A 22,294-nucleotide genomic window follows, 5' to 3' on the forward strand; every position below is an offset into this window, starting at 1 on the left:
GGGGGGAGGGAGAGAGCGAGCGGGGGGGGAGGGGAGAGAGCGAGCGGGGGGGGGAGGGAGAGAGCGAGCGGGGGGGAGGGAGAGAGCGAGCGGGGGGGAGGGAGAGAGCGAGCGGGGGGGAGGGAGAGAGCGAGCGGGGGGGAGGGAGAGAGCGAGCGGGGGGGAGGGAGAGAGAGCGAGCGGGGGGGAGGGAGAGAGCGAGCGGGGGGGAGGGAGAGAGCGAGCGGGGGGGGAGGGAGAGAGCGAGCGGGGGGGAGGGAGAGAGCGAGCGGGGGGGGAGGGAGAGAGCGAGCGGGGGGGGAGGGAAGAGAGCGAGCGGGGGGGAGGGAGAGAGCGAGCGGGGGGGAGGGAGAGAGCGAGCGGGGGGGGGAGGGAGAGAGCGAGCGGGGGGGAGGGAGAGAGCGAGCGGGGGGGGAGGGAGAGAGCGAGCGGGGGGGAGGGAGAGAGCGAGCGGGGGGGAGGGAGAGAGCGAGCGGGGGGGAGGGAGAGAGCGAGCGGGGGGGAGGGAGAGAGCGAGCGGGGGGGAGGGAGAGAGCGAGCGGGGGGGAGGGAGAGAGCGAGCGGGGGGGAGGGAGAGAGCGAGCGGGGGGGAGGGAGAGAGCGAGCGGGGGGGAGGGAGAGAGCGAGCGGGGGGGAGGGAGAGAGCGAGCGGGGGGGAGGGAGAGAGCGAGCGGGGGGGGAGGGAGAGAGCGAGCGGGGGGGGAGGGAGAGAGCGAGCGGGGGGGGAGGGAGAGAGCGAGCGGGGGGGAGGGAGAGAGCGAGCGGGGGGGGAGGGAGAGAGCGAGCGGGGGGGGGAGGGAGAGAGCGAGCGGGGGGGAGGGAGAGAGCGAGCGGGGGGGAGGGAGAGAGCGAGCGGGGGGGAGGGAGAGAGCGAGCGGGGGGGAGGGAGAGAGCGAGCGGGGGGAGGGAGAGAGCGAGCGGGGGGGAGGGAGAGAGCGAGCGGGGGGGGAGGGAGAGAGCGAGCGGGGGGGAGGGAGAGAGCGAGCGGGGGGGAGGGAGAGAGCGAGCGGGGGGGAGGGAGAGAGCGAGCGGGGGGGAGGGAGAGAGCGAGCGGGGGGGAGGGAGAGAGCGAGCGGGGGGGAGGGAGAGAGCGAGCGGGGGGGAGGGAGAGAGCGAGCGGGGGGGAGGGAGAGAGCGAGCGGGGGGGAGGGAGAGAGCGAGCGGGGGGGAGGGAGAGAGCGAGCGGGGGGGAGGGAGAGAGCGAGCGGGGGGGAGGGAGAGAGCGAGCGGGGGGGGAGGGAGAGAGCGAGCGGGGGGAGGGAGAGAGCGAGCGGGGGGGAGGGAGAGAGCGAGCGGGGGGGAGGGAGAGAGCGAGCGGGGGGAGGGAGAGAGCGAGCGGGGGGGAGGGAGAGAGCGAGCGGGGGGAGGGAGAGAGCGAGCGGGGGGGGAGGGAGAGAGCGAGCGGGGGGGAGGGAGAGAGCGAGCGGGGGGGAGGGAGAGAGCGCGGGGGGGAGGGAGAGAGCGAGCGGGGGGGAGGGAGAGAGCGAGCGGGGGGGAGGGAGAGAGCGAGCGGGGGGGAGGGAGAGAGCGAGCGGGGGGGAGGGAGAGAGCGAGCGGGGGGGAGGGAGAGAGCGAGCGGGGGGGAGGGAGGAGAGCGAGCGGGGGGGGAGGGAGAGAGCGAGCGGGGGGGAGGAGAGAGCGAGCGGGGGGAGGGAGAGAGCGAGCGGGGGGGAGGGAGAGAGCGAGCGGGGGGGAGGGAGAGAGCGAGCGGGGGGAGGGAGAGAGCGAGCGGGGGGGAGGGAGAGAGCGAGCGGGGGGGAGGGAGAGAGCGAGCGGGGGGGAGGGAGAGAGGCGAGCGGGGGGGAGGGAGAGAGCGAGCGGGGGGGAGGGAGAGAGCGAGCGGGGGGGAGGGAGAGAGCGAGCGGGGGGGAGGGAGAGAGCGAGCGGGGGGGAGGGAGAGAGCGAGCGGGGGGGAGGGAGAGAGCGAGCGGGGGGGAGGGAGAGAGCGAGCGGGGGGGAGGGGAGAGAGCGAGCGGGGGGGAGGGAGAGAGCGAGCGGGGGGGAGGGAGAGAGCGAGCGGGGGGGGAGGGAGAGAGCGAGCGGGGGGGAGGGAGAGAGCGAGCGGGGGGGGAGGGAGAGAGCGAGCGGGGGGGAGGGAGAGAGCGAGCGGGGGGGAGGGAGAGAGCGAGCGGGGGGGAGGGAGAGAGCGAGCGGGGGGGAGGAGAGAGCGAGCGGGGGGGGAGGGAGAGAGAGCGAGCGGGGGGGAGGGAGAGAGCGAGCGGGGGGGAGGGAGAGAGCGAGCGGGGGGGAGGGAGAGAGCGAGCGGGGGGGAGGGAGAGAGCGAGCGGGGGGGAGGGAGAGAGCGAGCGGGGGGGAGGGAGAGAGCGAGCGGGGGGGAGGGAGAGAGCGAGCGGGGGGGAGGGAGAGAGCGAGCGGGGGGGAGGGAGAGAGCGAGCGGGGGGGAGGGAGAGAGCGAGCGGGGGGGAGGGAGAGAGCGAGCGGGGGGGAGGGAGAGAGCGAGCGGGGGGAGGGAGAGAGCGAGCGGGGGGGAGGGAGAGAGCGAGCGGGGGGGAGGGAGGAGAGAGCGAGCGGGGGGGAGGGAGAGAGCGAGCGGGGGGGGAGGGAGAGAGCGAGCGGGGGGGAGGGATGAGAGCGAGCGGGGGGAGGGAGAGAGCGAGCGGGGGGGAGGGAGAGAGCGAGCGGGGGGGAGGGAGAGAGCGAGCGGGGGGGGAGGGAGAGAGCGAGCGGGGGGAGGGAGAGAGCGAGCGGGGGGGAGGGAGAGAGCGAGCGGGGGGGAGGGAGAGAGCGAGCGGGGGGGGAGGGAGAGAGCGAGCGGGGGGAGGGAGAGAGCGAGCGGGGGGGAGGGAGAGAGCGAGCGGGGGGGGAGGGAGAGAGCGAGCGGGGGGGAGGGAGAGAGCGAGCGGGGGGGGAGGGAGAGAGCGAGCGGGGGGGAGGGAGAGAGCGAGCGGGGGGGAGGGAGAGAGCGAGTCGGGGGGGGAGGGAGAGAGAGCGAGAGCGGGGGGGAGGGAGAGAGCGAGCGGGGGGGAGGGAGAGAGCGAGGCGGGGGGGAGGGAGAGAGCGAGCTGGGGGGGAGGGAGAGAGCGAGCGGGGGGGGAGGGAAGAGAGCGAGCGGGGGGGGAGGGAGAGAGCGAGCGGGGGGGAGGGAGAGAGCGAGCGGGGGGGAGGGAGAGAGCGAGCGGGGGGGAGGGAGAGAGCGAGCGGGGGGGAGGGAGAGAGCGAGCTGGGGGGGAGGGAGAGAGCGAGCGGGGGGGAGGGAGAGAGCGAGCTGGGGGGGAGGGAGAGAGCGAGCGGGGGGGAGGGAGAGAGCGAGCTGGGGGGGAGGGAGAGAGCGAGCTGGGGGGGAGGGAGAGAGCGAGCTGGGGGGGAGGGAGAGAGCGAGCTGGGGGGGAGGGAGAGAGCGAGTGGGGGGGAGGGAGAGAGCGAGTGGGGGGGAGGGAGAGAGCGAGTGGGGGGAGGGAGAGAGCGAGTGGGGGGGAGGGAGAGAGCGAGTGGGGGGGAGGGAGAGAGCGAGTGGGGGGGAGGGAGGAGAGAGCGAGTGGGGGGGAGGGAGAGAGCGAGTGGGGGGGAGGGAGAGAGCGAGTGGGGGGGGAGGGAGAGAGCGAGTGGGGGGGAGGGAGAGAGCGAGTGGGGGGGAGGGAGAGAGCGAGTGGGGGGGAGGGAGAGAGCGAGTGGGGGGGGAGGGAGAGAGCGAGTGGGGGGAGGGAGAGCGAGTGAGAGCGAGTGGGGGGGAGGGAGAGAGCGAGTGGGGGGGAGGGAGAGAGCGAGTGGGGGGGAGGGAGAGAGCGAGTGGGGGGGGAGGGAGAGAGCGAGTGGGGGGGAGGGAGAGAGCGAGTGGGGGGGGAGGGAGAGAGCGAGTGGGGGGGGAGGGAGAGAGCGAGTGGGGGGGAGGGAGAGAGCGAGTGGGGGGGGAGGGAGAGAGCGAGTGGGGGGGAGGGAGAGAGCGAGTGGGGGGGAGGGAGAGAGCGAGTGGGGGGGAGGGAGAGAGCGAGTGGGGGGGAGGGAGAGAGCGAGTGGGGGGGAGGGAGAGAGCGAGTGGGGGGGAGGGAGAGAGCGAGTGGGGGGGAGGGAGAGAGCGAGTGGGGGGGAGGGAGAGAGCGAGTGGGGGGGAGGGAGAGAGCGAGTGGGGGGGAGGGAGAGAGCGAGTGGGGGGGAGGGAGAGAGCGAGTGGGGGGGAGGGAGAGAGCGAGTGGGGGGGAGGGAGAGAGCGAGTGGGGGGGAGGGAGAGAGCGAGTGGGGGGGAGGGAGAGAGCGAGTGGGGGGGAGGGAGAGAGCGAGTGGGGGGGGAGGGAGAGAGCGAGTGGGGGGGAGGGAGAGAGCGAGTGGGGGGGAGGGAGAGAGCGAGTGGGGGGGAGGGAGAGAGCGAGTGGGGGGAGGGAGAGAGCGAGTGGGGGGGAGGGAGAGAGCGAGTGGGGGGGAGGGAGAGAGCGAGTGGGGGGGAGGGAGAGAGCGAGTGGGGGGGAGGGAGAGAGCGAGTGGGGGGGAGGGAGAGAGCGAGTGGGGGGGGAGGGAGAGAGCGAGTGGGGGGGGAGGGAGAGAGCGAGTGGGGGGGGAGGGAGAGAGCGAGTGGGGGGGAGGGAGAGAGCGAGTGGGGGGGAGGGATGAGAGCGAGTGGGGGGGAGGGAGAGAGCGAGTGGGGGGGAGGGAGAGAGCGAGTGGGGGGGAGGGAGAGAGCGAGTGGGGGGGGGAGGGAGAGAGCGAGTGGGGGGGAGGGGAGAGAGCGAGTGGGGGGGAGGGAGAGAGCGAGTGGGGGGGAGGGAGAGAGCGAGTGGGGGGGAGGGAGAGAGCGAGTGGGGGGGAGGGAGAGAGCGAGTGGGGGGGAGGGAGAGAGCGAGTGGGGGGGAGGGAGAGAGCGAGTGGGGGGGAGGGAGAGAGCGAGTGGGGGGGAGGGAGAGAGCGAGTGGGGGGGAGGGAGAGAGCGAGTGGGGGGGGAGGGAGTGAGAGAGCGAGTGGGGGGGAGGGAGAGAGCGAGTGGGGGGGAGGGAGAGAGCGAGTGGGGGGGAGGGAGAGAGCGAGTGGGGGGGAGGGAGAGAGCGAGTGGGGGGGAGGGAGAGAGCGAGTGGGGGGGGAGGGAGAGAGCGAGTGGGGGGAGGGAGAGAGCGAGTGGGGGGGAGGAGAGAGCGAGTGGGGGGGAGGGAGAGAGCGAGTGGGGGGGAGGGAGAGAGCGAGTGGGGGGGAGGGAGAGAGCGAGTGGGGGGAGGGAGAGAGCGAGTGGGGGGGAGGGAGAGAGCGAGTGGGGGGGAGGGAGAGAGCGAGTGGGGGGGAGGGAGAGAGCGAGTGGGGGGGAGGGAGAGAGCGAGTGGGGGGAGGGAGAGAGCGAGTGGGGGGGAGGGAGAGAGCGAGTGGGGGGGAGGGAGAGAGCGAGTGGGGGGGAGGGAGAGAGCGAGTGGGGGGGAGGGAGAGAGCGAGTGGGGGGGAGGGAGAGAGCGAGTGGGGGGGAGGGAGAGAGCGAGTGGGGGGAGGGAGAGAGCGAGTGGGGGGAGGGAGAGAGCGAGTGGGGGGGGAGGGAGTGAGAGCGAGTGGGGGGGAGGGAGAGAGCGAGTGGGGGGAGGGAGAGAGCGAGTGGGGGGAGGGAGAGAGCGAGTGGGGGGGAGGGAGAGAGCGAGTGGGGGGAGGGAGAGAGCGAGTGGGGGGAGGGAGAGAGCGAGTGGGGGGAGGGAGAGAGCGAGTGGGGGGAGGGAGAGAGCGAGTGGGGGGAGGGAGAGAGCGAGTGGGGGGAGGGAGAGAGCGAGTGGGGGAGGGAGAGAGCGAGTGGGGGGAGGGAGAGAGCGAGTGGGGGAGGGAGAGAGCGAGTGGGGGGAGGGAGAGAGCGAGTGGGGGGGAGGGGAGAGAGCGAGTGGGGGGAGGGAGAGAGCGAGTGGGGGAGGGAGAGAGCGGGGCGAGTGGGGGGAGGGAGAGAGCGAGTGGGGGGAGGGAGAGAGCGAGTGGGGGGAGGGAGAGAGCGAGTGGGGGGGGGAGAGAGCGAGTGGGGGGAGGGAGAGAGCGAGTGGGGGGGGGGGGAGAGAGCGAGGGGGGGGAGGGAGAGAGCGAGTGGGGGGGGGGAGAGAGCGAGTGGGGGGAGGGAGAGAGCGAGTGGGGGGGAGGGAGAGAGCGAGTGGGGGGGGGGAGAGAGCGAGTGGGGGGGGGGAGAGAGCGAGTGGGGGGGGGGGGAGAGAGCGAGGGGGGGGGGGGGAGAGAGCGAGGGGGGGGGGGGGGAGAGAGCGAGGGGGGGGGGAGAGAGCGAGTGGGGGGGGGGGGAGAGAGCGAGTGGGGGGGGGGAGAGAGCGAGTGGGGGGGGAGAGAGCGAGTGGGGGGGGGGGAGAGAGCGAGGGGGGGGGGGGGTGAGAGAGCGAGGGGGGGGGGGGAGAGAGCGAGTGGGGGGGGGGAGAGAGCGAGTGGGGGGGGAGAGAGCGAGTGGGGGGGGGGAGAGAGCGAGTGGGGGGGGGGAGAGAGAGCGAGTGGGGGGGGGAGAGAGCGAGTGGGGGGGGGGAGAGAGCGAGTGGGGGGGGGAGAGAGCGAGTGGGGGGGGGAGAGAGCGAGTTGGGGGGGAGAGAGCGAGTGGGGGGGGAGAGAGCGAGTGGGGGGGGGAGAGAGCGAGTGGGGGGGGAGAGAGCGAGTGGGGGGGGAGAGAGCGAGTGGGGGGGGAGAGAGCGAGTGGGGGGGGGAGAGAGCGAGTGGGGGGGGGAGAGAGCGAGTGGGGGGGGGGATGAGAGCGAGTGGGGGGGGAGAGAGCGAGTGGGGGGGGGAGAGAGCGAGTGGGGGGGGGAGAGAGCGAGTGGGGGGGGGAGAGAGCGAGTGGGGGGGGGAGAGAGCGAGTGGGGGGGGGAGAGAGCGAGTGGGGGGGGGAGAGAGCGAGTGGGGGGGGGGAGAGAGCGAGTGGGGGGGGAGAGAGCGAGTGGGGGGGGGAGAGAGCGAGTGGGGGGGGGAGAGAGCGAGTGGGGGGGGAGAGAGCGAGTGGGGGGGGGAGAGAGCGAGTGGGGGGGGGAGAGAGCGAGTGGGGGGGGGGAGAGAGCGAGTGGGGGGGGGGAGAGAGCGAGTGGGGGGGGGGGAGAGAGCGAGTGGGGGGGGGAGAGAGCGAGTGGGGGGGGGAGAGAGCGAGTGGGGGGGGAGAGAGCGAGTGGGGGGGGGAGAGAGCGAGTGGGGGGGGGGAGAGAGCGAGTGGGGGGGGGAGAGAGCGAGTGGGGGGGGGAGAGAGCGAGTGGGGGGGGGGAGAGAGCGAGTGGGGGGGGGGAGAGAGCGAGTGGGGGGGGGAGAGAGCGAGTGGGGGGGGAGAGAGCGAGTGGGGGGGGGGAGAGAGCGAGTGGGGGGGGGAGAGAGCGAGTGGGGGGGGGGGGAGAGAGCGAGTGGGGGGGGGGAGAGAGCGAGTGGGGGGGGGGAGAGAGCGAGTGGGGGGGGGAGAGAGCGAGTGGGGGGGGGAGAGAGCGAGTGGGGGGGGGAGAGAGCGAGTGGGGGGGGGGAGAGAGCGAGTGGGGGGGGGAGAGAGCGAGTGGGGGGGGGAGAGAGCGAGGGGGGGGGGGGAGAGAGCGAGTGGGGGGGGAGAGAGCGAGTGGGGGGGGGAGAGAGCGAGTGGGGGGGGGAGAGAGCGAGTGGGGGGGGGGGAGAGAGCGAGTGGGGGGGGGGAGAGAGCGAGGGGGGGGGGGGGGGGAGAGCGAGTGGGGGGGGGAGAGAGCGAGTGGGGGGGGGAGAGAGCGAGTGGGGGGGGAGAGAGCGAGTGGGGGGGGGAGAGAGCGAGTGGGGGGGGAGAGAGCGAGTGGGGGGGGAGAGAGCGAGTGGGGGGGGAGAGAGCGAGTGGGGGGGGAGAGAGCGAGTGGGGGGGGAGAGAGCGAGTGGGGGGGGGGGGAGAGAGTGTGAGTGGGGGGGGGGGGGGGGAGAGAGTGTGAGTGGGGGGGGGGGGGAGAGAGTGTGAGTGGGGGGGGGGGGGGAAGAGAGTGAGTGGGGGGGGGAGAGAGCGAGTGGGGGGGGGGGGAGAGAGTGTGAGTGGGGGGGGGGGGGGGAGAGAGTGTGAGTGGGGGGGGGGGGGGGAGAGAGTGTGAGTGGGGGGGGGGGGGGGAGAGAGTGTGAGTGGGGGGGGGGGGGAAGAGAGTGAGTGGGGGGGGGGAGAGAGTGAGTGGGGGGGGGGGGGGAGAGAGTGAGTGGGGGGGGGGGGAGAGAGTGAGTGGGGGGGGGAGAGAGTGAGTGGGGGGGGGGAGAGAGTGAGTGGGGGGGGGGAGAGAGTGAGTGGGGGGGGGGGGAAGAGAGTGAGTGGGGGGGGGGAGAGAGTGAGTGGGGGGGGAGAGAGTGAGTGGGGGGGGGAGAGAGTGAGTGGGGGGGGAGAGAGTGAGTGGGGGGGGGGGGGAAGAGAGTGAGTGGGGGGGGGGGAGAGAGTGAGTGGGGGGCGGGGGGGAGAGAGTGAGTGGGGGGGGGGGAGAGAGTGAGTGGGGGGGGGGGAGAGAGTGAGTGGGGGGGGGGGAGAGAGTGAGTGGGGGGGGGGGGGGAGAGTGAGTGGGGGGGGGGGAGAGAGTGAGTGGGGGGGGGGGGGAGAGAGTGAGTGGGGGGGGGGAGAGAGTGAGTGGGGGGGGGGGAGAGTGTGAGTGGGGGGGGGGAGAGAGTGAGTGGGGGGGGGGGAGAGAGTGAGTGGGGGGGGGGGAGAGAGTGAGTGGGGGGGGGGAGAGAGTGAGTGGGGGGGGGGGAGAGAGGAGTGGGGGGGGGGGGAGAGAGTGAGTGGGGGGGGGGGAGAGAGTGAGTGGGGGGGGGGAGAGAGTGAGTGGGGGGGGGGGAGAGAGTGAGTGGGGGGGGGGGAGAGTGAGTGGGGGGGGGGGAGAGAGTGAGTGGGGGGGGGGGGGGGGAGAGAGTGTGTGGGGGGGGGGGGGGGGGGGAGTGAGTGTGTGGGGGGGGGGGGGGAGAGTGAGTGGGGGGGGGGGGGGGAGAGTGTGAGTGGGGGGGGGGGGGGAGAGGTGAGTGGGGGGGGGGGGGGAGAGAGTGAGTGGGGGGGGGGGGGGGGAGAGAGTGAGTGGGGGGGGGGGAGGTGAGTGGGGGGGGGGGGGGGGAGAGAGTGAGTGGGGGGGGGGGGGGGAGAGTGAGTGGGGGGGGGGGGGGTGGTGGTGGGGGGGGGGGGTGGGGGGGGTGAGTGAGTGGGGGGGGGGGGGGGAGAGTGGTGGGGGGGGGGGGGAGAGTGAGTGGGGGGGGGGGAGAGTGAGTGGGGGGGGGGGAAGAGAGTGAATGGGGGGGGGGAGAGGTGGTGGGGGGGGGAGAGAGTGAGTGGGGGGGGGGGGGTGTGTGGTGTGGGGGGGGGGAGAGGTGAGTGGTGGGGGGGGGAGAGAGTGTGTGGGGGGGGGGGAGAGAGTGAGTGGGGGGGGGGGGGGGGGTGAGTGGGGGGGGGGGGGAGAGAGTGAGTGGTGGGGGGGGGGAGAGTGTGGTGGGGGGGGGGGGGGAGAGTGTGAGTGGGGGGGGGGGAGAGAGTGTGTGGGGGGGGGGAAGAGGTGAGTGGGGGGGGGGGAGAGAGTGGTGGGGGGGGGGAAGAGTGTTGGGTGGGGGGGGGGGGGAAGTGAGTGGTGGGGGGGGGAAGAGGTGAGTGGGGGGGGGAAGGAGTGAGTGGGGGGGGGAGAGAGTGTGTGGGGGGGGGAGTGAGTGGGGGGGGGGGGGGAAGAGGTGAGTGGTGGGGGGGGGGGGGGGAGAGAAGAGAGTGAGTGGGGGGGGGGGAAGAGAGAGTGAGGGGGGAGAGAGTGAGTGAGTGTCTGGGGGGGTTTCGCGGGGCGGCAGGCGAATGCCTTTCGCTGCGGTGCGGGGGGGGGGGTGGTGGCGGGGAGGGAAAGAGAGACGCCGCCGCTCACCTGCTCGCTTCCCTCTTCCCCCGGCTTTCAACTCAAGGCCCAGGCTTCTCACGCTGCTAGGCCGCGCCCGGCACCGGCACAGCCACTCGAAATGGCCGTCAAAGTAGGCGAGCCTCCTAAATACTATTTAAAACTGAATTAATTTATTTTCCTTAGTTCCCGAACACACAGAAAGTGGGAAAAATTTAAAAAAAGTTAGAATCAAGATGGCGGCCACTCACCTCAGCTCAGAAGGATTAGGCCCGCCCACACACGCACCAATTGACCAATCCTACAGTGCAGTGACCTGACGGTTGACCAATCACCACGTCACTCAACTCTAGGATGGCCCGCCCGCACACGCAATGAACCCGCCCCCGTGATGCAGCGATTGGTCAACCGTCGTGTCACTCGACTGTACGATTGGTCAACCTTCACGTCACTCAATGCTAATGAGCGGAATTTTGAACGTTTTTTGGATACCGTCGGCACAATTTTTGTCTGACCAAAAAGTAAATACGCTTATGACCATTCCGGAATCATAAGCTTTCTTTTGATATAACACATGTGTAGGTGCGCTCTATAACTTTAGAGTGTATAGCGTACATACAGACAGGCGGAAGGACAGAAGAGCAATTTTATAGATATAATAGATGTATTGGCCTCTACTGACTTCTGTGGTAGAGAATTCCACAGGTTCACCACTCTCTGGGTGAAGAAATTCCTCCTCATTTCTGTCCTAAATGGCCTACCCTTTATCCTTAGACTGTGACCCCTGGTTCTGGACTCCCCGACCATCGGGAACATCCTTCCTGCATCTAGTCTGTCCAGTCCTGTCAGAATTTTAAAAGTTTCAATGAGATCCCCTCTCATTCTTCTAAACTCCAGCGTTATTCAATCATGCAAAAAACATCCGTTTAAACCATTTCCTTACACACAACAAAGCAGTAATTAGACAATGATTAGTTACTTTAAGACATTGTGACTGAAGGATATATATTTGACAAATAAAATTTACACCTGTATAAAACAAAACCTAGCAATGCTAAACTACCAGATTCCCTCATCAATCAAGTCAGCCACAGGATTCCTGCTGCTTCCCCGATTAATCCTTTCCGTACTATTACAGGCTCGATATCTATTATTCACTATGTAGGAATTCTGTTGTGGCAAAATGCTGGTTATCCTGGTGTAAAAGGCATAGTCCTACAGAAGGATTAAAAGGGCTGAATGGCTTTCTCTGCTGTGATTGTATACCAGATTTTATTGCACATCAATTTTTCTTACTTTGAGCGAGTCAGTAGCCTTGCGCAGCTCCTTAATGACTGAAGCCAAGGCCTCGGGATTGATTCCTTGCTCGCATAGACGGACACAAATTGAGAGAGACTCCATATCAAGACCAGTATTCAGCAATCTTGAAATTTCAAGGAGAACTGGAAGAAACAAATTTAAATTTTTAGCATTTGGTAGCAACAAGAAAAAGACACTTGCAATGATGTAGCGCCTTTCACAGCCTCAGGATGTTGCAAAAGTGCTTTACAGCCAATTAAGTATTTTTGAAGTGTAGTCACGGTTGTAATATAGGAAATGTGGAAGGCATTTTGCGTACAGCAAGGTCCCACAAAGAGCAATGTGACAATGACCAGATAATGTTTTAGGGATAAATACTGACCAGGACACCAGGGAGAATGCCCTTGCTCTTCAAATTAGTGCCATGGGATCTTTTACATCCACTGGACGGGGCCTCGGTTCAACATCTCATCCGAAAAACAGGGTCGGTCTCGATTTTATGCCCAAGTCTCTGGAGTGGGACTTGAGCCCACAACCTCTGACGCAGACACAAGAGTGCTATCACTAAACCACAGCTGGCACGTGTACAACACCACTAGCAGTTTATTTTGTTGTAGCACTGTGCGCGCAAACACCATTTGCATTTTCAATTTGGTCATTAGTCAGATTGAAGGCCTTTTACTGCACTTCACTTCAAAAATCCACAGGAATATTAACTGGGAATCTTCCCAAATACATAGATTAAAATTACTCTGCAATGCTCTACTTGAACCCAACTGGCAGAAATGTCAAGTTTGAACGTTCATGAATAGTAGACTCATAATTGCGAGAGAGAATGAAGGGGCGTTCATACTCATACATGTAAATAAGATACTCACAGGTACCATTTTAAACTAGTAATGAATTAACAATCAGCAAGGACTGGAGTCAGAGTTTGCACCAGGTTGCCTCATTTGAATGTAGAACGGTTCATTATTCCACCCCAGGAAAAGGAAAACAAAACGATGAAAACGCTGCTCCTCATCCCAGTCTTAAATGGCCGACCCCTTATCCTGAGACTATGCCCCCTAGTCCTAGACTCTCCAGCCAGGGGGAAACAACCTCTCAGCATCTACCCTGTCAATCCCCCTCAGAATCTTAGATGTTTCAATGAGATCACCTCTCATTCTTCTAAACTCCAGAGAGTATCCCACCTCCCCATCTCAAACTAACTCCATTTTTCACAAAGCATGGGACCTTAATGACTGCAATTAATATACTTACTATCCCACCCATCATCCCAGCCAATCTGGAGAAAGGCAATGCAATTAAATTAGAACTACATTAGAGGAATAATCAAAAAGTGCTCATGTAGAAATCAAAAACTTCAAAATAACTGAATCCTTCAGATGGATAAGGAAACAAAATTGCACTTTTAAGTTGATAGTATTTGCATTATTTTCCAGAAGCAAGATACGGCATTTATAATTTTAAAAATCTAAAAGCAAACACTATTTGCTACAATTAAAAATATATTGATATCCCACCAAACACAAGACCTTGTTGAAGAACATGCCTAAAATACATTTTAAAAGCACAATTTAAAAAGAATGTAGCAATTTATTAAAACAATTCTTTAATTCAGACAGTTTTTGGAGGAAATGATGATCCATGAATAGAAACATAGAAGATAGGAGCAGGAGTAGGCCATTCGGCCCCTCGAGCCTGCTCCGCCATTCAATGAGATCATGGCTGATCATCCAAATTCACTACCCTGTCCCTGCCTTCTCCCCATATCCCTTGATCCCTTTAGCCTCAAGAAATATATCCAACTCCTTCTTGAATATATTTAATGAACTGGCCTCCACCGCCCTCTGTGGCAGAGAATTCCACAGGTTCACCACTCTCTGGGTGAAGAAATTCCTCCTCATTTCAGTCCTAAATGGCTTACCCCTTATCCTTAGACTATGACCCCTGGTTCTGGACTCCCCGGCCATCAGAAACATCCTTCCTGCATCTAGTCTGTCCAGACCTGACAGAATTTTATAGGTTTCGATGAGATCCCCTCTCAATCTTCTAAACTCCAGTGAGTACAAGCCCAATTGACACAATCTCTCCTCATACGTCATTCCTGCCATCCCAGGTATCAGTCTGGTGAATCTTCGCTGCACTCCCTCCATGGCAAGAACGTCCTTCCTCAGGTAAGGTGACCAAAACTGCGCACAATACTCAAGATGTGGTCTCACCAAGGCCCTGTACAACTGCAGCAAGACATCCTTGTTCCTGTACTCAAACCCTCTCGCTACGAAGGCCAACATACCATTTGCCTTCTTAACCGCCTGCTGCACCTGCATGCTTACCTTCAGCGACTGGTGCACAAGAACACCCAGGTCTCGTTGCACTTCCCCTTCTCCCAATCTATTGCCATTCAAATAATAATCTGCCTTCCTGTTTGACACCAAAGTGGATAACCTCACATTTATCCACATTATAGTGCATTTGCCATGTTTCTGCCCAATCACCCAACCTGTCCAAATCATACTGGAGTTTCATGACATCCTCCTCACAGCATACCCTCCCACCCAGCTTTGTGTCGTCTGCAAATTTGGAGATATTACATCCAATTCCCTCGTCCAGATCATTAATATATATTGTGAACAGCTGGGGTCCTAGGACCGATCCTTGCGGTACCCCACTAGTCACTGCCTGCCACTCAGAAAACGACCCGTTTATTCCAACTCTTTGCTTTCTGTCCGCCAACCAGTTCTCTATCCAAGTCAATACCTTGCCCCCAATCCCATGTGTCTTAATTTTGCACGCTAACCTCTTATGCGGGACCTTATCGAAAGCCTTCTGAAAGTCCAAATACACCACATCCACTGGTTCTCCCGTATCTATTTTACCAGTTACATCCTCAAAAAATTCCAGTAGATTAGTCAAGCATGATTTACCTTTTGTAAATCCATGTTGACTTTGTCCGATCCTGTCACTGCTTTCCAAGTACTCTGCTATTACATCTTTTATAATGGACTCTAGCATTTTCCCCGCCACCTTTTTTGAATAGTGGGGTAACATTAGCTACCCTCCAATCCATGGGTACTGTTCCAGAGTCCATCGACTTCTGGAAGATGACCAGCAATGCATCTACTATTTCTAGGGCCACTTCCTTAAGTACCCTGGGATGTAGATTATCAGGCCCTGGGGATTTATCAGCCTTCAGTCCCATCAATTTTCCAAACACCATTTCCCTACAAATACTGATTTCTATCAGTTCCACCCTTTCATCAGACCCTATGTTCCGCGGTATTTCTGGGAGGTTATTTATGTCTTCCTTTGTGAAGACAGAACCAAAATATGTATTTAGTTGGTCTGCCATTTCTTTACTCCCCATTATAAATTCCCCCGATTCTGACTGCAAGGAACCTACGCTTGACTTCACCAATCTTTTCCTCTTTACATATCTATAAATAAAAGCTTTTACAGTCAGTTTTTATGTTCCCTGCAAGCTTACTCTCATATTCTATTTTCCCTTTCTTAATTAATCCCTTTGTCCTCCTTTGTTGAATCCCAAACTGCTCCCAATCCTCAGGATTATTGCTTTTTCTGGCCAATTTGTATGTCCTCTCCTTGGATCTTATGCTATCCCTAATTTCCCTTGTTAGCCACGGTTGAGTCACCTTTTTTTGTTTTATTTTTATGCCAAACTGGGATGAACAACTTCTGTAGTTCATCCATTTGGTCTTTGAATGTTTGCCATTGCCTATCCACCGTCAACCCTTTGAGTGCCATTCCCCAATCAATCCTACCCAACTCGCTCCTCAGACCATCGTAGTTTCCTTTATTTAAATTGAGGACCCTAGTTTCTGAGTCAACTACTTCATTCTCCATCTTAATGAAGAATTCGATCTTATTATGATCGCTCCGACCCAAGGGGCCTCGTACAACAAGATTGCTAATGAATCCTTTCTCGTTACATAATACCCAGTCTAAGATGGCCTGATCTCTGGTTGGTTCCTCGACATTGGTCCAGGAAACCATCCTGTAAACACTCCAGGAATTCCTCCTCCACAGTATTGTTACTAATTTGGTTAGCCCAATCTATATGTAGATTAAAGTCACCCATGATGACTGCTGTGCCCTTATTGCACGCTTCTTTAATTTCCCTTTTAATGCCATTCCAACCTCCGCCTTACTGTTTGGAGGTCTATATACCACTCCCACGAATGTTTTTTTCCCCTTAGTATTTCTCAATTCTACCCATACAGATGCCACCTCATAAGAGCTAATATCCTTCATTACAATTGTGTTAATCCCTTCTTTAACCAGTAATGCTACCCCTCCTCCCTTTCCTTTTTGCCTATCTTTCCTGAATATCGAATACCCCTGGATGTTGAGTTCCCAGTCTTGGCCATCCTTGAGCCACGTTTCCGTAATCCCAACCAAATCATATTCGTTTACCTCTATTTGCGCAGCCAATTCATCCACCTTATTACAAATGCTCCTCGCATTAAGACACAAAGCCTTCAGGCTTGTTTTTTTAACGCTCTTAGACCTATTAGAATTATTATTTACTGTGGCCACGTTTGATTTAAACCGTTGATTTCTCTTACTGCCACTTTTGTTTTTCTCCTTCCTATCTTTTGCTTTTATCCTTGTTTCCCTTTCCTCTGTCTCCCTGCTCAGGTTCCCAACCCCCTTCCATTTTAGTTTAAACCCTCCCCCACAGCACTAGCAAACACTCCCCCTAGGACATCGGTTCCAGCCCTGCCCAGGTGCAGACCATCCGGTTTGAACTGGTCTCACCTCCCCCAGAACCGGTTCCAATGTCCCAGGAACTTGAATCCCTCCCCCTGGCACCATTCCTCTAGCCACGTATTCATCTGAAGTATCCTTCTATTTCTACTCTGACTAGCACGTGGCACTGGTAGTAATCCTGAGATTACTACCTTTGAGGTCCTGTTTTTTTAATTTACCTCCTAACTCCCTATATTCCACTTTTAGGACCTCATCCCGCTTTTTACCTATATCGTTGGTGCCTACATGCACCATGACAACTGGCTGTTCACCCTCCCCTTCCAAGATGTTCTGCAGCCGCTCGGAGACATCCTTGACCCTTGCACCAGGGAGGCAACACACCATCCTGGAGTCTCGTTTGCGGCCGCAGAAACCAGAAGAAATACGGTGTGCTGAGGAATATCCTACTTGGAAACTGTATTTGCATCTAGGGGTCCTGACCTTTGCCTTTCTCAATAGCCAAGATATGCTATACAGTGCCACTCTTGTGTCAGTTGCGGCTCAGTTGATAGCACCCTCGCCTGAGTCAGAAGGTTGTGGGTTCAAGTCCCACTCCAGAGAGTTCAGCACAAAAATCTAGGCTGACACTCCAGTGCAGTACTGAGGGAGTGCTGCACTATCTTTCGGATGAGACATTAAACCGAGGCCCCGTCTGCTCTCTCAGGTGGACGTAAAAGATCTCATAACGCTATTTCGAAGAAGAGCAGGGGAGTTATCCCCGTGTCCTGGCCAATATTTATCCCTCAATCAACTAAAATAGATGACAGGAAACTCTCTTTTGTCCGGCACCGACGTGGTGCCGGTTGATCAAAAAGTCCGGATTACAGAGAGGTATACTTACCAAGGTACGAGAGCCCGTACACGGCCACAGGTGCAGGAGCCCCGGTTACACAGCCACAGATGCAGGAACCCCGGTTACATGGCCACAGATATATAGTAAAACGTACCTGAACCTACTCCTGAATTTTGCCGGTTAAGAGAGGTTTCCGGATATTTAGGTGCTGGTTAAAAGAGTTTGCTGTATCTGGTTATCACATTGCTGTTTGTGGGAGCTGCCGTATTTTCTACATTACAACAGTGACTACACTTCAAAAAAGTACTTCACATTGAGACGTCCGGTGGTTGCGAAAGGCACTATATGAATGCAAGTCTGTCTTTTTTTTTCTTTAACAGAATCTGTCCAAGCTAGTGGGAATTCTTCCACTAATATCAGCCTGAATAAGTTGTGATCAAGGACATGCAGCCTCTCTAAATGGGGTGAAACTGCACTGTGCAGTAACAGGCAACCATGTTAATGTATTCATATGAATTTCCATTGCCCCATTTTAACAAAGGCTCATTTTAACATGTTCGAATGCTAATATTACACGGCACAATTTTGTTGCACAAAAGCAACCCAGGGCTTGCACGCCCCGCTTTTGCAAAACATAACCCATCCGAGGTTCTGCAGTTATATTGACTGCTAGAGGCCCCAGCGGATTTGCGGGACGTGGTAGAAAAGAGATAGTGAAGCTGCAAGTAAAGAAAAACAAATTAGTGATGGATCTTTGTGAACAATATGTTCAACATGTAATATGTGGTCATACACAGGACGTAACCAGCAGGGTTTATCAAATGTGGAAGATAATTTTAGATTCATTAAACTCTACATACACCTAATCCGCACTGACAGTTTTATAAGAACTGCTTACAGCAAAGAGATCCTTGAGTCATAATGACTCGCTGTAAGCCACATTACATACATTAAAAAATTAAGTGTTATTATTCGTGTGTATCAAATGCTAGCAGTCCTGAATTAATGCAATTTAAAGTTTGAAGTGATTGGGACAGTGTTTTATGAAACTAGCAGGCCTGCCATCATATTGAGTTGGAGGATGCTGGTTTAAAAAAAATGACAGGACCATTATACCATGTAATAGCCAATGTTTTATACAAGAAAGAATGATTATAGAATTAAATACACAGATGAATGGATTCCATGGCTTTTTAAAGACAAGTTTAAAAACGCTGTTTTCAATAAGTCACCATTATTTGAGTTACAAAGTTTTGAAGTCAATTACAAAACATGACCAATGTTATGTTACTTACAACTGAATGATTAGCTACTTACAATACTAAGTGAAAGCTAAATACTAATACATATACACACCATGGCACTGCTCATCATGGTTTGGAGGTTTTTAAAAAACAGGCAATATTACCAGTGATACTCATTTATTAGCATTTGGGGCAGTCCTAGGATCTGACAGCACGGAAGGGAATTTGTGGAAATATGGATTAAAAAAAAAATCTTTGAACCCTTATTTGGAGTCTGTATCTGGCAGGCTGAGGGAAATAGACGGCAGGTTTTTTAAAGCAAGTAGTGAGCAAATTGGTTTACCTTCGCCTTGCTAAGAAATTAGTACACAACAAATCAATTAATAAATTTGAATTCCAATAAATAAATATCCATGTAGTCAATCAGGTGACAGATGTGTGAGCTGAGGTGGGACAAATTTGAAAACGAGAATCCGCTGCAAGAGCGACAATGTGGGGGCCGTGCCAGAGTGTGATACAGAAAATGTGAACTACATGTATTATTTTTAATATATTAGTGAATTTCCCACAAAGCTTCCAATTGTAAGTCAGAGGATGCTTTGCAAAGACATTATAGCATGTAAAATACATCTTCTACTAAAAAAGTGTTGGTGTGCCCTTTAAGGTTATAATTGACAAGTAAACACTGAGTGAGTTCGTTGAAGGTTAATTTCTCTTAAATGTGATAGTAATATCAGTCAAGCTTCAGAAATTCTGCCACTTGTGTCAATTAAGGTATTTTCAACTGTTGGGAGATTTTGTGTATTAGAAATGACTGCTTTTGTTCCTTTATACTTTCTTTTAAAAGTGGCAGAAATTGAGTGTAACAGACATGTAATGAGTATTAGGCATAGTTACAGATAAACAGCAAATCTAACACAATTTTAATCGCACTTCCTGCAACATTTCAGTGCCACACTTGGATGCAAGTTTCTTGTATTCAAATTGGCTGATAATATTTTTTCCCGTTAATTTGATTGGTTGCTATACAAATATATTTACCGGCATTCACTCAAGGGTGGCTGGTGTGCGAAAGGTGCTACGCTGGTGGAGTAGGGAGTGTTCTTGTGAGGTTGTGGGGTTATTTAAATAAAGGAAACTACGATGGTATGAGGCGTGAGTTGGGTAGGATTGATTGGGGAATGTCACTCAAAGGGTTGACAGTGGCTAGGCAATGGCAAATATTCAAAGATTGCATGGATCAACTACAGAATTTGTTCATCCCAGTTTGGCATAAAAATAAAACAAAAAAGGTGACTCAACTGTGGCTAACAAGGGAAATTAGGGATAGCATAAGATCCAAGGAGAGGACATATAAATTGGCCAGAAAAAGCAGTAAACTTGAGGATTGGGAGCAGTTTAGGATTCAAAGGAGGGCAAAGGGATTAATTAAGAGGGGGAAAATAGAGTATGAGAGTAAGCTTGCAGGGAACATAAAAATTGACTGTAAAAGCTTTTATAGATATGTGTGAAGAGAAAAAGATTGGTGAAGTCAAGCGTACGTCCCGTGCAGTCAGAATCAAGGGAATTTATAATGGGGAACAAAGAAATGGCAGACCAATTAAATACATACTTTGGTTCTGTCTTCACAAAGGAGGACACAAATAATCTTCGAGATGTCAGGGAACATAGGGTCTAAAGAGGGAGGAACTGAAAGAAATCAGTATTTGTAGGGAAATTGATGGGATTGAAGGCCGATAAATCCCCAGGGCCTGATAATCTACATCCTAGGGTACTTAAGGAAGTGGCCCTAGAAATAGTAGATGCATTGCTGGTCATCTTCCAAAATTCTATAGACTCTGGAACAGTTCCCATGGATTGGAGGGTAGCTAATGTTACCCCACTATTCAAAAAAGGTGGTAGAGAGAAAAGGGGGGATTACAGACCGGTAAGCCTGAAATCGGTAGTGGGGAAAATGCTAGAGTCCATTATAAAAGATGTAATAGCAGAGCACTTGGAAAACAGTGACAGGATCGGACAAAGTCAACATGGATTTACAAAAGGTAAATCGTGCTTGACTAATCTACTGGAATTTTTTGAGGATGTAACTGGTAAAATAGATAAAGGGAGAACCAGTGGATGTGGTGTATTTGGACTTTGAAAAGGCTTTCGATAAGGTCCCGCATAAGAGATTAGCGTGTAAAGTTAAGGCACATGGGATTGGGGGCAAGGTATTGACTTGGATGGAGAACTGGTTGGCAGGCAGAAAGCAAAGAGTTGGAATAAACAGGTCTTTTTCCGAGTGGCAGGCAGTGACTAGTGGTATACCGCAGGGATCGGTGCTAGGACTCCAGCTATTCACAATATATATTAATGATCTAGACGAGGGAACTAGATGCAATATCTCCAAGTTTGCAGATGACACAAAGCTGGGTGGGCGTGTGTGCTGTGAGGAGGATGCAGAGAAACTCCAGGATGATTTGGACAGGTTGGGTGATTGGGCAGAAGCATGGCAGATGCAATATAACGTGGATAAATGCGAGGTTATCCACTTTGGTGTCAAAAACAGGAAGGCAGATTATTATCTAAATGGCAATAGATTGGGAGAAGGAGAAGTGCAACGAGACCGGGGTGTCCTTGTGCACCAGTCACTGAAGGTAAGCATGCAGGTGCAGCAGGCGGTTAAGAAGGCAAATGGTATGTTGGCCTTCGTAGCGAGAGGGTTTGAGTACAGGAACAAGGATGTCTTGCTGCAGTTGTACAGGGCCTTGGTGAGACCACATCTTGAGTATTGTGTGCAGTTTTGGTCACCTTATCTGAGGAAGGATGTTCTTGCCATGGAGGGAGTGCAGCACAGATTCACCAGGCTGATACCTGGGATGGCAAGAATGACGTATGAGGAGAGATTGGGTCGATTGGGCTTGTATTCGCTGGAGTTTAGAAGAATGAGAGGGGATCTCATTTGAAACTTATAAAATTCTAACAGGACTAGACAGACTAGATACAGGAAGAATGTTCCCGATGGTCAGGGAGTCCAGAACCAGGGGTCACAGTCTAAGGATAAGGGGTAAGCCATTTAGGACAGAGATGAGGAGGAATTTCTTCACCCAGAGAGTGGTGAACCTGTGGAATTCTCTACCACAGAAGGCAGTAGAGGCCAATTCATTAAATATATTCAAGAAAGAGTTAGATATATTTCTTAAGGCTAAAGGGATCACGGGATATGGAGAGAAGACAGGGACAGGGTACTGATTTTGGATGATCAGCCATGATCTCATTGAATGGCGGAGCCGGCATCAAGGGGCCAAATGGCCTACTCCTATCTTCTATATAACCATAGTTGGGCAGAATAAAAGTAACTTTACTCATTAAGCTGTGCTATGAAATAGGAAATCTTTAATTTCAAAGGACCAACTTCCCTCATATTGATCAGGACAGAAACTTCGGTACAATTTACTTTAAAAAAAAATTGGTAATAATGGGCACCATAGTACCTACATTAAAACAGTGACTACACTGCAAAAGTGCTTCATTGGCTGTAAAGTGCTTTGGGATGTCCTGAGGTTGTGAAAGACGCTATCGAAATGTAAGTCTTTCTTTCTTTCAGCATCTGGTGTTATGCAAAGATGCCAAAATGATCAACATGGCAAATTCTTCAGAACAACTCATTCAAAGTATTGGACCTGCACAAGAACGCCTCCCTAAAACAATGGCCCGTAATTTCCGAACCCTACGAGTGTGTACACACCCTTCGGGACCTCGCAAGTGCCGGTTTCAGGCATGCAAAGCGCATGCGCAGAAAACTGGCACTTCTGATCTGTCAAGAATCCTTGACAGATCCTCTGCCTGCCCTGGAGAAGGACCTCTGCGGGTGGAGAGTTCTGCTTTCTGAAATCCCTTAAAAATCTTACACCTGGTAAAAGCAGGCACAAGGCCTGCTTTTACCAGCATAAGAGTTTTAAAAAAAGTAAAAAACCCCCACTCATTTATAATTAAAAAACATACTTTTAAAAAAGGTAAGCTTATTTTTAGCCCCATAAAAAACGTTATTTTTTTCAATAAATTAATTTTAAACATTAAATTTTATGTAATTTTAACTCATTTTAAAAATGTGATTAAAAAAAATTGTATTGAATGTTTGTGTCTTTTTTCAGTGATTCCCATTCCCCCCTTTGGACCTGTGAAAAGTACGAGAGGTCCCCTTCTCCCATTGGCTCGCCTGGCCCACGTGATCCCAGGGACACTAGCGAACTGCCTGAGCCCCAGGATACCTGGGCCTCTGTGTGCGCGCACCAGGAGGGGCTCAGGAGCAGAAATGGCCGGACCTCGGGAGCCCTCAGGTAAGGGCGTCGATTTTTTCCCCCCCGATAGGAGGCATCTGCACGCAGGAAGCCTCCCATCGGAAATTACGGGCCAATGTCAGAGTCATAACGGCACAGAAGGAGACCATTCGGCCCATCGAGTCCGCGCTGGCTCTCTGTAGAGCAATT

At 56.7% G+C, this 22,294-nt stretch overlaps 1 protein-coding gene across 3 annotated transcripts in view; it reads right to left on the reverse strand.

Annotated features, from left to right (window-relative positions):
* The window catches only part of mzt1 (mitotic spindle organizing protein 1), a 35,794-nt gene that overhangs the window by 7,885 nt on the left and 5,615 nt on the right, over positions 1-22,294 (reverse strand). For 2 of the 3 annotated variants that reach the window (XM_085998480.1, XM_085998481.1), the window contains 2 exons: positions 11,013-11,158; positions 9,747-9,869 (listed from right to left, as the gene is read on the reverse strand). In XM_085998480.1, coding sequence (XP_085854606.1) covers positions 9,795-9,869; positions 11,013-11,158 — 221 coding nt within the window. In that variant the 3' untranslated portion in view covers positions 9,747-9,794. The remainder of the gene's footprint in view (positions 1-9,746; positions 9,870-11,012; positions 11,159-22,294) is intronic. The other variant, XM_085998482.1, reaches the window with a different exon arrangement.

This window comes from Somniosus microcephalus, chromosome 10 (genome assembly GCF_052327205.1).
Source record: "Somniosus microcephalus isolate GS21.2 chromosome 10, FLI_Smic_1.0, whole genome shotgun sequence".
Lineage (NCBI taxonomy): Eukaryota > Metazoa > Chordata > Chondrichthyes > Squaliformes > Somniosidae > Somniosus > Somniosus microcephalus.